The sequence below is a fragment of the Felis catus genome, chromosome A2 (assembly GCF_018350175.1).
Source record: "Felis catus isolate Fca126 chromosome A2, F.catus_Fca126_mat1.0, whole genome shotgun sequence".
Taxonomy (NCBI): domain Eukaryota; kingdom Metazoa; phylum Chordata; class Mammalia; order Carnivora; family Felidae; genus Felis; species Felis catus.
The window spans coordinates 23,434,804-23,451,429 of record NC_058369.1 but is presented as its reverse complement, the minus strand read 5'-3'; the positions used below and the strand labels follow the sequence as shown (position 1 = coordinate 23,451,429).

General features: G+C 41.7%; 1 protein-coding gene across 1 annotated transcript in view; it reads right to left on the bottom strand.

The window, feature by feature from the left end:
* Positions 1–2,369: 2,369 nt before the first annotated feature.
* CACNA2D3 (calcium voltage-gated channel auxiliary subunit alpha2delta 3) overlaps positions 2,370–16,626 on the bottom strand; it is an 897,621-nt gene continuing 883,364 nt past the window's right edge. The window contains exon 37 of the mRNA XM_045051588.1: positions 2,370–4,108. Coding sequence (XP_044907523.1) covers positions 3,947–4,108 — 162 coding nt within the window. The 3' untranslated portion in view covers positions 2,370–3,946. The remainder of the gene's footprint in view (positions 4,109–16,626) is intronic.

The window sequence follows — 16,626 nt, the reverse complement described above, 5'->3', positions numbered from 1 at the left end:
GGTGATAATGGTCCAGATTATCAGATCATAAAATCCTGCAGGGTGAGTCATGCCAGGATGTGGGGCACAGTCAGGGCTATGGGAAGACTGTTCTCTAACATCGTCATCCTGCCCAGAAACCACCTTGGGTGGGGTGCAAATCAGGTCTTTCATGGGGTAGGTGAGGGGAAGGGGGACAGTGCAGAGAAATGAAGCCCCCTATTCACAAAGGATAGTCTATCTAGAGCTTTGCCATCATACCATACAATCTTGGGGGCAGGAGGGATGCAGGAGACTATAAAAATAGTTCTTGGGTACAAGACATATTTTCTCAATGTTTTTAATATACAAGAATTTGAGGAATTAAAAAAAAAGAAAACATCCTAGGTCACTCTCAACCTCTGGAAAGCCTCAGACCCAAGATATGTATTCATTCACCCATTGAAATATTGAGTACCTATGATGTGCCAGGCACTGGAAGTACATTGTGAGCAAAGCATATGTGGGTTCCTGCCCTCCCAGAACTCACAGCTGGTCCTTGTGTGGGGCACATAGAGGTGTTTTAGAGGTGACACCAAATGGCAAGCCCTCAGCACAGTGTAGGCAATCAATTAATGGTCTTTATTAATGTTATCCATTTCTGGAACTAGCACAGGCTGGCTCTTTACTTTGAAAAAATAGCAAATAGTTTAACGTTATTTCTTTTATAAGACATAATTAAATAATTGATATTTAATTGCTGATATCTACTTTTAAAATGAGAATCATCACTACAAAGAATTGTTTTTACTGCCATTACAATAATGCATTTACAGCTAATTTCCATCCTATGAATGCTTAGACAGATACGTTAATTAGTTTATAGATATATCCAAAAAGTCAACTACACACACACACACATATAAAACAATGGAAAAAAGGAAAGACAGATATCCACACATCTTTTTCATAAGTAATATTAACAATGGAGGCTAGCTTCTGGATTTTTTGTTGTTGTTGTTGTATTTTTGTTTTGTTTTTCTTGTTTTAGAAAAATGTTCCAATTACTTAAAGAACTTGACAATTACTTTAATGAAATATAATAATTCAGGAATTTTCATTTGCTATTGTTAGTAGTAACTGGGGCTGCTTAATTAATGCCTACCTTTAAAATCAGAGTGTCATTTTGAAAAATGGATGGGAAAGGTTTTTGAGAGTATTATTTTCAGCAATTCATCTTTCTCTTTGGAAATAGCCACTTCAATAATAAACCTGATCTGAAATGTGTTGTCTGCACTTGGTCAAAGTACTTTGGGGGGTCACAGATTTCACAACTCTCTAATCTCTGCAAACTGCAAGATCTTTCCCAGCCCAGTGTGATAAATCAAATTAATGTCTGTAATTACAGCCCAGGAAAACGGGAGACAATTGGTTCAGAATGAGCTGGCCCCTTTGCAAATCATGACCCTTTTATTTATTGTATATATCATGCTTCCTCTTAGGCGTTTTTATTTGAGGTGTCTGTAATTAATGATATGGTTCATTAGTTGGAGAACAGCTCATGCATCTCGGTAACACAGTAGTTCACAGCATCGTGGGATTTAACTGATTCCACATGGCCGCAAATATTTCCTTAATAAGGCCCTAGCGGGAATATTTTGATGTGTACATAGCAAATGACATATTTCCAACCAAGAGCACACAGTGAAGATATGGTATGCTGAACGGTGTTATTTTTGGCTGATACGTAATTATTATCAATTTTTGGCTGATACGTAATTAATATCACAAGCTGCTTCTACTAGCCTTTTTTCCCCTTTTGACTTTTTTCAGACTCAGGATGATGGCATTTTAGGCTATTGATTAGAATGTTTTTGTGCTTCAGTTACTGTGGGTAAACTGAACACCTGCATCGGTGTGAGCGGTTTTAGTCTTTTTCCTTTGTATTAAATGCAGCCCAGACAGCAGGGAAAAAGCCTAGCCCTGCCCCTTGCTGTGAGACGTCCACTTTGTTCAGTGGATCCCAGCTCTGGTTTCACAGCAGGGCGCTCCAAAAACACCCTATCACAGAGAGCTTAATTTAATTGGTCTAGAGTAGGGCCCAGGTGTCAGTATTTTTTAAATCTCTCCCTGTGTTAAGAGTGTCTGATGTATCTTGACCCTGAAGCCATCTTTTAATTTTTTTTTTTTTACTTTTTAAATATTTATTTATTTTGAGAGACAGAAAGAGAGAGAGCAGGCAGGAGAGGGCAGAAAAGAGAGAGACACACAGAATCCCAAGCAGGCTCCACACTGTCAGCACAGAGCCTGACGCAGGGCTCAAACTCCAGACCGTGAGATCATGACCTGAGCCAAAATCAGGAGTCAGATGCTTAACCGACTGAGCCACCCAGGGCCCCCACTGAAGCCATCTTTTTAAAACATTAGGTGGGTTAAGCCTTCATAGCTTCCCACTATATTCACATGGCATGCAAGCCTCTTGTACCCTTGAGACCCTAAATGGCCCAGCCCCTGACCTTGCCCCATCCCACTACCCTGGCTGTTCTTTGTGTGTTGCTACTTCAATCACAGAATTCTAGTCTGCCTCAGGCCTCCACTCACGCTGGTCCCTCTGTTTCCTGTGCCTTCTATCCTCCCTTTGCCAGATCTGTTCGCTGTTTGGGTCCCAGCCTAAATATCACCTGGCAAGGACAACCTTGCATCTCGGTAAAGTACGTCCCTATGATTCTCTTTGCAGCCTGTGACTCTCCTCCTCGGCATTTGGCACCGCTTGTACTCAGGATCTGTTTGTGACACTTTGTGTAACATCATCTCTCCTCCCAGAATGTAGTCTCTGCAGGGCCAGGGACCCAGCCTGGGTGGCTCCCTGTTGCATGCTCACCGATCAGTGCTTCATGTGACAAAGAGGAGACAACAAGCTCTGAGGCACCGACGGAATGCATGGATGCCCACAGCAAGGGCAATGCAACATCATTCAATGATGTAGAGCCAGAGAAATTGAACATACATACCGACTTAGCATGAATAGTGAGGACATGGCTTAAGTGGTGACTCATTTATAAACATCCTGCCTTTCTCCAATAAGACTTTCAGAAAGCTGAGTGCAAGTTCTAACAGTTTAGAAAATCAATCCAACTTTAACCTCTTTGAGTTTTAAGACATTTTAACATAGTTGTTAGAATGTCAGCATTTCAACTATGAGAAACAGAAAAGTGAAGGTTTGGGAGAATGTGTTTTTGCTGTATTCCTCTGTCGGAATTCCCCCTCCCAAGTCATAAAACAGGTAAAATTAATTCAGAGCATCTACTTGAGTGGCTAGGTGTACCTCTCAGTGATATTTATAAGCATTTGAATTTCATCCTTACTGGTCCTCCACCCTCCAAAGGGAATGTAAGAGGAACAAAGGATTAATTCAATACAAAAATAAAATCTAACTCCAAGGCTTTGCTACTTCCCTGGGAATAGGTGTTTGTTTGTTTGTTTGTTTGTTTTTAAGAAGGAATGCTTGCACTTATTACGGTATGATATGACAGCTGTACCTTTCATCTGAATTCTGGAGAAAGCTGCCTGATTTTTCAGGAAGAGGTACAGAGGAGGAGAGAAGAAACCTACGTCCTGGCCTTGGATCTGCCAGTGAACAGCTGTGTGACCCTGGACCAGTGCTGTTAGTCCCAAAGCAGAGAGAAGAGGGTTGGACAGAGAGGCTGTCAAATCCACACCTGCAACATGTTTGGTTTTATTGCTTGAGATAAGTGGTCTCTCATGAGAAAATATGAAAACTTAGCTCCTCTCTTCCTAGTAACCATCAAGAATGGAGCAGGAATAGGGTGAGGAGAGGGTGGCAGTTGCCCTAGAACCCTGAACTTGAACTCAAAGTGTTAGGTTTAGCCCTTGGGTGGGATGAACTTGAGTTTTTTGTCTGCTGAGACCATCTGGGAATAACCCTTCAGAGAAAAGCCCTCCAATGTTACTTGGTGGCAAAATGCTTTCAAGAGTGAGGCCCATGTTTCTTTTCTGTCCCCAGTGACTCCAAAGGAAGCTCTGGAGTTATTTTGTCAAAGTTCAAACTTAACATTTCCCACATTTGCACGTAGTCCATTTGAGTGCTTCTCTTTACCAACATGCTTTGGCTGGACTGAACATGATGCACCTTCAAAAATGTTGGAAAAATAAAATGATTGACTCCAAGTGATTTCAAATTTGATCCCTTATTATTACAGCTATTTAGATAACTGCCTTGATCTTCACAAAGAAGTGTGAAAAGCCAGAGATGTAATTACTCTTCTCATTTATATTTGGGGAAACCGAGATCTCAACTTAATAGTCACATCTGCAGGAAGGCCACCTTCTCCAAAGTTCTGCTCTCCATCCTCACCAATGAGTCTCCTTTCTAGGAGTACCTTTTAAAGTTACTATTAAAATTAATTTCATCTAGTTCTTTTTACTTTCTTAATGTTACTATTGGAAAATTTTAAACGGCAGATGTGGTTAGCATCTGTGGCCTGCTGGGTTAGAAAGCATGTTCTTTGGGTTCCAGGCCCAGGTCTTATGCACGCCAGCCCTTAGCCATCAGTTCTCACACACCATACCCCAGTTCGAAGCTTAGGATCTGATACACATTCAATGCCCCTCCACGCCCAAAACAAAAACACTAACTGATGAAATGAACGAAGCAACAACCATGTCAAAAAAGCTTTGTAGAAATTTCCATATGGATCCAAATGGATGTAAGCTGTTAACTAAAAACAGTTCATTAAAAAGCTTTAAAAAGTTTATTTTAGAGTTTGCTTGGGACTGCATCTATCAGATCACCATTTGTCTGAGACCCCTTCCATGGCATCTCAGAGCATCCATGGTGAGACTCAAAACCATGGCCAGAAAACAAATGACTTCCAGGTACTCTGTGTAGTTTTCTGCATGTTTCTGAGACTAGCCAGAGGAGACTGAGGAAGTTAAGGCTTTTGCTGTAGACTGACTATGGTTTTGGAATCTTGAGAGGTTATTACTGGGTCAGTATCATAAACTGCTAGCCAGGAGATCTCTTTTACTAATTGTTTATCCCTCTGGCTTGAGACTTTGGCCAGCCACTGATTCTTGGTGTTCCTGGTTTCTTCCTCAATGAAGGACACATAACAATATTTGAACTGAGTCCTTTAGGGGATTGTTGTAAAGCTCCCTGGTGAAGTGATAACCAATATAAGGCTGTTTGGAAACAAGCAGCATTTGTAATACAGCAATGACAAAGTAAAGAAAATAAAAGTGCCTCATTTTGAGGCACCTGGGTGGCTCAGTTGGTTGAGCGTCCAACTTCGGCTCAGGTCATGATCTTACAGTTCTTGGGTTCAAGCCCTGCATCGGGCTCTGTGCTGACATGACAGCAAGGGTCCTGGAGCCTGCTTTGGATTCTGTGTCTCCTTCTCTCTCTGCCCCTCCCCTGCTCACCTCTGTCTCTGTCTCTGTCTCTCTCTCAAAAATAAACAGACGGTAAAAAAATTTTTTTGAAAAAGTGCCACATTTTGTCAATAGTAACTCGAAACCTTTTTGCATTCACAGAGGATATTCAGAAACTTTTTCTCAGGGATGAAAACAAAAGTTATTTCTTTTCTAAAAATTTAATTTAATTTAATTTGAGACAGAGAGAGAGAGGCAAAGAGAATCTTAAGCAGGCTCCACACTCAGCACCAAGCCTGAAGCAGGGCTGGATGCCATGACTTTGGGATCGTGACCTCAGCCCAAATCGAGAATCAGACACTCAACCGACTGAACCACCCTGGCGCCCCAGAAGTTTTTTCTTTAGGGGAATCACACTCACTGCAATTTCTTTTCCTGTTTCCAAGAAAATGTCTTTGAAGTTAATAAAGAAAGTGTCAAGAGTACTCCCAGACAACTCTGATGGACACTGGCTGGGAAAAGTTAGCTAGTGATGATATAGATGAAACTGGAAAAATCATTCTTTCCAGACTCTTCACCCAACTGAACAACCTGCCAGGGAAGCCACTTCAGAGATTTGACTTTTCGGTTCTCTACCTTCAGTCCATTATATATATTTTAAATGTAATCCAGCAAAGTGTAACAAATAAGACTGTTTATTGCCTTGATGTTTGTTCTTTACGACTCATTTTAGACACACCGACAATGTAAGTTTGTGAGGAAATATTGGGCATAATTTTAAGCACCCAGATTTTTCAAATAAAATTGCAAACGTAAAGACTGGTATGCTTTGCCTACGTACACATGTTAAATTTGGCAATAGATCCCGTTTCCAAGATCTCAAACATGTGTGGCAATTTTTCTAGTCCCAAAGCCAAATAAAAAAAATCAGGGAGAGGGGATAAATATATATAAATTCTTCCCATCATGCAGATATTGTTTTGGCTTAAATTGCTGTTTGTTAATGAAAATCTAATGCCTCGGTCTTCCATGAAAGAAAATGCTTAATTTTGAAGAAGTATTTGTCCCTCACCCACAGGTACCTGTATAGCCTCTAGGCTGACCTGAATACTCTGGTAAGAGTAGGAATTATTTTTCCTAAGAATCTATGGCTTGCTTAGAAATGCAATCCAGACATTTGCCCTTCCTGGATTTCAGATGTGTTGGTTGATTTATTTGCTGCTGGAATTTCACCTAAAGTCCTTGAGTAATTTTCAAAGTTATCTTTGTCAACTGGTGATGTTGGAGTAACATTGATATTGTGTTCAAGTACCCCAGCATTCATCTGGGGCAACTAGAACATTTGACTATAACTCTTTCAAGGGTTTAAGATTTTGTGTCGACCCTTATCTTCAGCAAAGGTCTTTAAGACAACCAAAATGATCCTAACATAATTGATATAACTCAAAGAATACATTTCAAATCAGATGAGCAGGTGTTGGATTGGACTTGGGGGTTCTCCAAGTCTTGGTGGTAAAGAGATGGTGAATAAATATTTTATAACCCAAACACTGTTGCTTACCAAGTGGGATGTTGACAATGTGCTATAGACAAATACAACTGGAATGAATGTTTGGGGTGATATAAAGCTCAAATAAAACTGACTTCTGATTTTTAGTCCTTCATTTCTACACTTGCCTTGCTCTTTATATAAATGCAAGATACAGCTTCATAAATATTTATTCCATGGATAAATATAAACAATGGATTGAGCGTCCTCAGAGCTGGTATCCTGTCCTAGTACAAAACTGATCTAACACTAGATGTGCACTGTTTTCTAGTCACATCTTGAACAAGTGGTGAGTAGGCCTTGGTCTTCCCCAGCTGGGGAGGAATGAGCATCCCTAAATCTGTGTTTTTTCTCCTAGGTAGCTGTCTCAACCCTTGCTTCTCATGTAATGTTTATTTTCCAGATTTGAAATCTAGATTACCCGACTCTCATCCTTTGCACAGTAAAGAGGATCGTTTTCTCACATTCCCCAAGTTTTTTCTGATGTCCCCAGACCTGGACCTGAGTAATAACTTCTACTTCAGGTTCCCTTTTGGCTTGTTTCCTGATAATTCCAGGGCTGCTTCTTCAGGCATTGTTAATGGCGATTAACTGCCATGGTCCCCTCTGTCATTTTTGACCCATTGGCCCTGGCTGAGTCTCTCATTAATTCTGGACCCTCTCTTTTCAGAGAACAGTGTTGCCTCCATTGTCTTTTTGGGCATGGCTTTATAAACTTGTGAGAAAGCTACTTTTCTCTTAACCTTTATTTTGGAGGCTTTCTCTTTGGGTGACGGTAATCCTATGATGAATATCTTCCTTTTGCTGAAGGAAGCTGGCTTCTGGGCATGTGCCATTTGTCTCTGTTTCAAGGTCTCACACCCCTTTGCAGTAATCTTTTCCAACTGAATTGGCAGTGTTCTTATCGTCAATGAAAACAATAAAGATTAATCGTTGGTCCCTTCATGCTCTTTGGTAGATCATTAATCAACTGAGTTTCTGCATTGTGTAGCATCCTTGGACCCGACCTACCTATTTCCATGGGACAGATCAATCATTACTGCTTAGTGAGTACACTCACTCTTCCCCAATGACGTGACTCACATGGCGCCATCTGCTCTGGGCCTGACTCTAATCTCAACGATTTATTTCATATGAACTTTTCCTTGCTACCTGATATAGACAGAGCGTGCTCTAGGAATGAATCGATGAGACACCCTCCGTAGTGTCTGGCACATGCTGATCTAATCTGGATTTGAATCTGGGTGTGTGTCATCTATGCTTTGGCCTTAGGTCTTCTTAATTTTCAGACCAATTCTATTATTTCCAGTCACAAGAATAAAACGGGCTTCTACTGAAGGAGGGCTTATGACTTGCCCTTTTATATGTATACGTGTTACATTCACCTCTTTGTTCACGCTTCACAACACTGTGAGGTGTGTATATTACTACTGTACCATTTTGCAGATGAGGAAGTGAAAGTAATGAAGAGGTAGAGTGATTTGCTCAGGATCACAGAATTAGCAGTGCTATGTTTGGCTGTTGTTGACACAACAGCATTTCACAAGGCATTCGCAACTGACCCTGGACCTTCTGTAGATTAACTGATGTGATTAAGGCAGCCATATTGTTCTCATTCCTGACCTTCTGTCTTTCTCTCTTTCTGAAACTCAGAGAAATGGGTCTTTATTCTTCCCTTAGTCTTGATGGCTATCTCCCTTCTCAGCTAAAGATACTAAGCCAACTGACTCTGAGCCATCTGCTCATGAAATTTTGCCCATTGCGTTGGCCAGAGAACTTACGCACAATTGTTTCTCAGGACTCCAGGTTTCGTAAAATGTAATGAGCTTCAAGGCCCATTCAGATCCAGTCATTCATATACAATCAACGTTTGAAATGGGCACCAGCCCACGAGTGCCAAAAAGTCAAGAAGATGCTTGTGTGGGTTCCTTTAACCCTTTTCCAGTAATAAAAATTTTCATCTGTGATCAGTTTTGTATTATAATTTTTTTCCTTCCTTTTTTCAAAGTAAAACTGGTAATAAAAAGCAGAAATGTCATCCGGACAATAAACTCTGCCTAGTCTTCAAAATCACCCAGTAAGTTAAGGAAACAGTTAATGTATTAAACAGAGTGTAGGAAGTGGACATACATAAATTAACTAAGCTTCTGTATTTTGTTTTAACTTTAAAGGATATTATGAAGGCTGTAGGCACCCAGGAAAGAAAACAGCCTGGCAAGGTCCATTCCCCGTCCCCAGCCCCCAGCCACCCTGCATTCCAGGGGAACTTAATTAAAGTCTCTCGTGTTACTCTCACACTTGCCGCCTCCATCCTGACTCTGTTGAAAGAAGTTCTGCCCCAATGATGGGTCAAGGCATGAGCAGGCATAAATTAAATGGTAAGCCAGCAGCTCCAGGTCAGAATGGGGGACCTTGGCCCAGGCATGTCTTTCACCCCTGGGGATCCTGAGGTGCACCCTGTGCCTCTCTTGTCCTTGGGGCAGGAACTGAAGCCCCAGCGTGAGGAAAAGAAGAGCATGAGAAGTGAAGGGCAAGTTTGGAAGCCTATGGCTCATGGGCACTTCCAGTGGGTGGCTGTGGGGATGTGTGTTGGAAGAGAGAGACAGCCTTCCTGATGATGTCTTTTGAAAGTTGAGGACGTTACTGAGTAGGAAGACAAAATAATCCTCCCTTGTGTAAGAATCTCAGATATCCCGAAGCTCCCTTAAAACAACTGTCTGAGCCCTACTACAAGAGGCTTGTTTATTTTTTATTTAATATTGACTTTATTTCACAAATAATACATATTCATTGTTGAAGTATTAGAAAACTCAAATGAGCAAAAATTAAGTACATGGATACTACCTGATGTCTTGCCCTCCTCCCCATTCCACCTAGATAACTTCTCTCAGCATTTTGTTGACTGCCTGTCACGTCTTCTTGCTTTTAAGTGGGTGGGGGCAGGGAGGGGATACATATACTCCCACAATCCTCTTCACATACCAATGGGATCAAATGTTTTAGACCCTTTTCCTCTTAGTAGAGCTTAAAGCATCTTTCCATTTCAACTGTTATGACTTGCTCCTGATTTCTGTTAAAATGAAATTGGGATGAGCAAGCTTTCCCTTAACATGTGTGGATCTGTAGCCTGGTTCATCCAAGAGAGCAATAGCAGGCTGACACAGCATGCGTCTAAATATTTTAAAGTTGTTAAATGAGAACTCTTTTGTCCTCTGATCTTAGTGAGCATGACTCTAGGAGAACCCAGAGCACCATGTCCCAGTTTAGATTCCTCAGTTCCTTGAGTTCTATGTTAGAACACGGCGATGCAGAGTGAGCTGGCCTTGGTCCTGGTACCCCACTTCCAGCACCAGCTCATCCTGTACAATAAGGGGACTCTCACACTCCTGTGGTCACTGCCTGCTGTCTACACTGTCCTATGTCTACACTGCCTGCAAAGAGACAACCACTAGGCTCAGGGGTGGGCATACCATTGGCCCAGACTGCCCTCAGGCAATGGACCTGGGAGCTCAGGACCCTTCCTAGAATCTGGGTACCTGGCATGTGGTCTAGAGGGAGGGGTGCAGGGTAGCCACCCCATTGGTTTGGGCTTCTTCACCATGAAAGAAAGGGCAAGGCTGGCTAGAGGAGGGCCAGAGGAGGCCACTGAAGTCAAGGGCCTGAGGCAGGGTGGAACTTGTAATCCGCATCCTGGTGCACTATTTGCACTTTTCCCATTGTTTCTACAGGTGAAAAGTGCATGGGTCATATCAAAATAATGACCATTTTAAGGCATTAGTAATGATGCTTTTGAAACATTTTTTTCATTATGTCCATTATTAGATAGAAAAACATTTCCTGAACATTCCCCCAATAGCTAGCGATCTTGAGAAATTCATTCTAAGTTTGTGGATTCTTTTGCATTCTATACCTGTATATTTAGTTATCTGGAAATTCTATTAGCATTTTCTTTCTTTCACACATTATACATTTGAATTATTTATCTTGTGTCTTTGCACCAACCACAGTGTATAGGACAAACAGAACAGAGTGGTACTCATCTGTATTGCTGTCTCTTTCCCCATCACATAAGAAAAGCTTTGAACATTGTGTCATTGATGACACTATACCTTCTATGCCTTTTGCAGAGACTGGGCTGCAATCTTCCTTTCTAGAATGCTCTTGTTAGGTTTTGATATCAAGTTATTCTGGTCTCATAAAATGAGTTAGGAAGCACACCCTGTCTGTTCTCTGCAAGTTCACATCCCATTTTTCCATCTCTCTGGGTGTCATTCTGGTTATTGGATCTGGCTTTTCTTCCACTTCGCTTTTCAGTTGTGTCCAACATGCTGAAATGAACTATTCATTTCAGCTCATCTGTGGTTCATCTTAGTTTCCATTGATTTTATTTCTTAACTTCCTGTTGCCTCATTGAAATTATTTTTTGAACAGAATCTCATCCTTAAGAATCCCATTATCTAAGCCTCTCTGGATTTACTTCTATTATCTGTTATTTCTCTTGGTTTTTTATTCTATTGTCCTGTCTCCTTGCCTGGGAAGGAGAATCAGACTAAGTCACAAGACCAGCCCAGATTCATGATGTGGAAAAATAGACTCCACTGCTTGACGGGAGGGGCTGCAGCCACATTACAAAGGATAAGGATCAGATCAGCAAAGGTGTAATCTGTCAACATTTTGATGGATTGATTCCTAATTGGGAATTGATCTTATATTTAATTCCCACTTGTCTTAATACTGAGTAACATTTCCCTATCATCCACTCTCATATTAACAAGTATCCCTCCTTTGTAACACTTATCACTCTTAGAAATTTTAGATTTATGTGGGAGTTTCACTGGTTCAGAGGCACCTTTAGCACCACCTTTAAAAAAACTTTTTTTAAGTTTTATTCATTTTTCAGAGATGAAGAGATACAGAGCACAAGCAGGGGAGGGGCAGAGAGAGAGGGAGCCACAGAATCCGAAGCAGGCTCCAGGCTCCCAGCCGTTAGCACAGAGCCAAACACAGGGCTCAAAGTCACAGACTACGAGATCATGACCTGAGCTGAAGTCGGATGCTTAACCAACTGAGCCACCCAGGCGCCCCAGGCACCACTTTTTAAATTAATAGCATTTTTAATAAGCCACAAGGTGTAAGTAGGTAGCTTGCCCACTGTGTACCGCCTTCTCAGTCAGCGCATGACGTGTGTGAGGTGCAAAGTAAATATCAATGGAGTGAAAAATAAAAATGAGTATATAGCCTACCACAGGAGAAAGTTACCACCACATATTCCCATTTTTCAGATGACAAAACTGAGGCCCAGGGAGGTGACAGAGCCCATAAGTGATAGTTCTGCAATCTGTCTGATTATAAAATCAGTGCTGTTGGCTACTGCACACCCTGCTGCCATGACAGACCTCATGGGTTATTTGGTAACACAAACATGGGGTATTTGGTAACAAGAAAACCCAGCAGCCCAGAGCAGGCATTTTCATGTTAGGCTTCTTTGTGGATTGGAATTGGATCTTTATGAAAGATAAGAGATTTGGACCACTACTGGACCACCAACCATTACCCAAGTCCTTTAAATGCTCTGTCTTGTTTTCAGTAGGTACTACCAGCTGAGAAATACACCAAATGTATTACCTTTGAGCACAGGGGGCAGAAAATGGCCAATTTGCCATCTCTTTCTCTCTCTCTTTTTTTTTTTTTTTTTGACTCACAAATGATTGCATGTGGCAGAAGGCAGTTTACATTCAGAAACTTCCCTTTCACACCTGTCAGGTCAGTTTCTCAGGGTCATTAATCCCTACCAAACCACAGCAGCACAGTCTGTTCAGCTCATTCAGTCTGTTCTCAGTATAAAGTCAGTGGGGGACAAAGTGAAGATGGTCACAGTGTGGCCCGGTCGGCCAGTCAGAAGTCTACAGAACAGCTGGCCGGCCCAGGCTTGATCCTCAAGAGCCCTGTTGTAGAAAGCAACCTTGACTGAAATATTCTTTCACTGAGGTTTGGCTTTGGAGGAGTTGTGACCATGCCTTTTACTAGCTGGGAGAACTCGAAGAAAGTTACTGAACCTCTCTGAACCTCCATTTTATCATCTGTAATATGGTGATGGATGATACCATCAACCTCTGAGGGCTAATTACAGAATCATAAAATATTAAGGTTCTTGGTTGAAATGAGTGTTGTTTTAGCCTGATCAGCATCGCTTCCCTCTTTTCAGGAACAGTGCCCCATGTCAACTTTGGGGGAACATTATTCCTTGACACTTGGGCTGTGGGTTTTGGACTGGCCTGTATGCATGGCTCCTGGGTTAGGACATATGATTCAGTCCTGGTCAGCCAGGAAATTCTATCACCCTGACCACATTCCAAAGTGACTGCTTCATAGACAGGCAAGTGACCAAATACAATGAGACGGAACCCAGAAGTATGCAGGTGGTGAGCTGCTGTCTGACCTCATGCCATCAACAGGGAGCCTGGACATGAAACCAGCAGAGAAGACAGAATGTGAAGACGGACCAGAGAAATCCTGTTGATATCATTTCCGGTCCTGGATTCAGCCACACCTGAGGGCTATACCTGGGCTTTTCTATTAGCTAAGCCAATCAACATCCATTTTCTTTTTTTTAAAGATTTTTTTTTTCAATGTTTATTTATTTTTGGGACAGAGAGAGACAGAGCATGAACGGGGGAGGGGCAGAGAGAGAGGGAGACACAGAATCGGAAACAGGCTCCAGGCTCTGAGCCATCAGCCCAGAGCCTGACGCGGGGTTCGAACTCACGGAGCGCGAGATCGTGACCTGGCTGAAGTCAGACGCTTAACCGACTGCGCCACCCAGGCGCCCCTCAACATCCATTTTCTTTTTTTTTTTTTTTAATTTTTTTTTCAACGTTTTTTATTTATTTTTGGGACAGAGAGGGACAGAGCATGAACGGGGGAGGGGCAGAGAGAGAGGGAGACACAGAATCGGAAACAGGCTCCAGGCTCTGAGCCATCAGCCCAGAGCCTGACGCGGGGTTCGAACTCACGGAGCGCGAGATCGTGACCTGGCTGAAGTCAGACGCTTAACCGACTGCGCCACCCAGGCGCCCCTCAACATCCATTTTCTTTTTTTTTTTTTTTTAATTTTTTTTCAACGTTTTTTATTTATTTTTGGGACAGAGAGGGACAGAGCATGAACGGGGGAGGGGCAGAGAGAGAGGGAGACACAGAATCGGAAACAGGCTCCAGGCTCCGAGCCATCAGCCCAGAGCCTGACGCGGGGCTCGAACCCACGGACCGCGAGATCATGACCTGGCTTAAGTCGGACGCTTAACCGACTGCGCCACCCAGGCGCCCCTCAACATCCATTTTCAATTAAGTAGTGCTGGTGGAAGTTTTTCAAAGGGAAAAAGTGGATCTTCATATCCTTACCCCATTTCATAAAGGAGGAAACCCAGCTTCAGAGATGAGAAGTAGCAACATGTATCTGGGCACTTGGTGAAATGTGAACTTCCTGTATAATAATGGCCTTTGTCATTGCTGGGCCCTCTTCTCTTCTCTACACCTGTCCGCACTCTGCTCACCCTGCTTTGCTTCCCTTCTCTCTTGGTCCCACTTTAATTCAATTCACCTGATCTTCCAAGCACAGCTCAAGTTCTTTCCTCTGGAGATGTCCTTGCGGACCTTGCCTTGTGATGTGTCTCAGGCAGGTTAGCCACCAATGCAGAGCTTTCTCTCTCTGACCTGTTTCTCTTTTGAAGTCTGGGTGCCTTAAGAAGTTTGGCCAAGTTGCTCTGACACATTACAGGAATTGGAACACTATAATTCTTGGCTCCTGGTGTTCAAATTAGGCATCTTTTCCTGCTGATGGATTGAAATGTATTGGTCACCAATGTTAAAATGCTTTTTAGCAAAGAGAGTTGATTAAAAGTTAATTCATGAAAAACACAAAATGTTAGTACAATAGGGAATTTGTATTGAATCTGGCCTTTTCCCCATTACCTTCATGCTATTTTCTCTTCCTATTGCCAGAGAAAGAGATAGCTGGACTCCATCTTGCCTTTTTTGATGAGCAATTCTATGGAATTTCAAAGTATCCTGTCATTTCTGCACTTTAAAAAATATTAATGACAAAAATAAGATGAATGCAAACTGAACTATAAAAGGAAACTCTAAAACAATAGGAGGAAATAAAGGTAACCCTCTGACTTTGGGATGGAGAGGGCTTTCCTCAGCATAGGGACAAATGCAGAAACCACAAAGAAGTGTGACGTTATAAAGAGATATGTATATACACTTGGTATATAAATAAAACCACTATAAGCAGAAGTAAATGACCATGATAAACGTACGTGATAGATGAATGGTATAACTTTTCCAGCAACAAGTTCATTAACCAACTGAAAGTGAACAAAGGACTTGAAAAGGAAATTTAAAGTGGGGGGAACTATTGATGGCCAATCCCCATAGTTAAAACACATTCATCTTCACGTGGGCTCAGGCGAGCCAATTAGAAAAAAAATCTGTAGTCATTTCTTTGTGTCTAAAATTGAGAAAAATGTGTTAAAATGATATCTTGTGTGGTCGGAATGCAAAGGATGAGCATCCAAATATGTTCCTGGTACAGACTGTGAAGGGTAATTGAACAGTAAATGTCAACATCAGAAATGGACGTGCATTCTCTGTGATCCTGTAATTCTGGAGGAATTTATCCTGAGAGAACAATCAGAAAAGATTCCTGCACAAAAATTTTATTTTTTTTTTTTACCTCAGCCATTTATTATCCTGCAAAGTTGAAAATGACTTAAAAGTTCACCGGTTGCACATTGGTTCGTTAAATTATGATAAATGGTCCATTCACATGATAGATATGATTAACAAGGGTGATGAAATAGATCTGTATTCATCGATTTAGGAAGTTATTCCAAGTGAACTTATGAGTGAACAAAGGAAAGCCACAAAAATCTATGGGATGTCAAATTTTTAAAAAAGCGATTCTATTAAATACTTGGAGAATCACAGAAACATATATAAGAAGGTGCTAATATTATTGATCTCTAGATTGCAACATCATGGGTGATTTTTGCTTTTGCTTTCCTGTATTTTTCAAATTTCTGTAATAAACACGTTACTTTAAAAATTACAAGTATTTTGGAGGTGCCTGGGTGGACTCCTGATTTTGGCTTAGGTCATGATCCCAGGGTCATGGGATCAAGCCCCATGTCAGGCTCTGTGCTGAGTATGGAGCCTGCTTGAGATTCTCTCTCTCTCTCTCTCTCTCTCTCTCTCTCTCTCTCTCTCTCTCTCCCCCCCCACTCTCTAAATAAGTAAGTAAGTAAGTAAATAAATAAATAATTACAAATACTTTTTAAATATAAGCTGCATGTCTTCACATTTATTTCCACCAATGCATCTGATGCCTGTGTCTGACAGACCGCATCCAATAAGGATTTATACGCCATCGGGCTTGCATCACATGCCAGCATATGGACCACTTGGGCCTCCTCTTTTTACCAGGACTGGTATTTGGGGGCACAAAGAGAGATTTGCTACCTACTCCATCCATCCACCAACTGGGTACAGGCACCATAAACATTGTCATTTCCCAAATGGAAGAAGGTATGGCTTTGAAGAGCGGAGCCTTTAATCAGACAAAACATCTCACTTTGCCCCAGTCATTAAACTGACTTCAGAGACAAAGGCCCAAGGCCTTCCATCTGTTCAGTTTGTGTAAAGACAGTCAAATGATGCTGAACACTAGG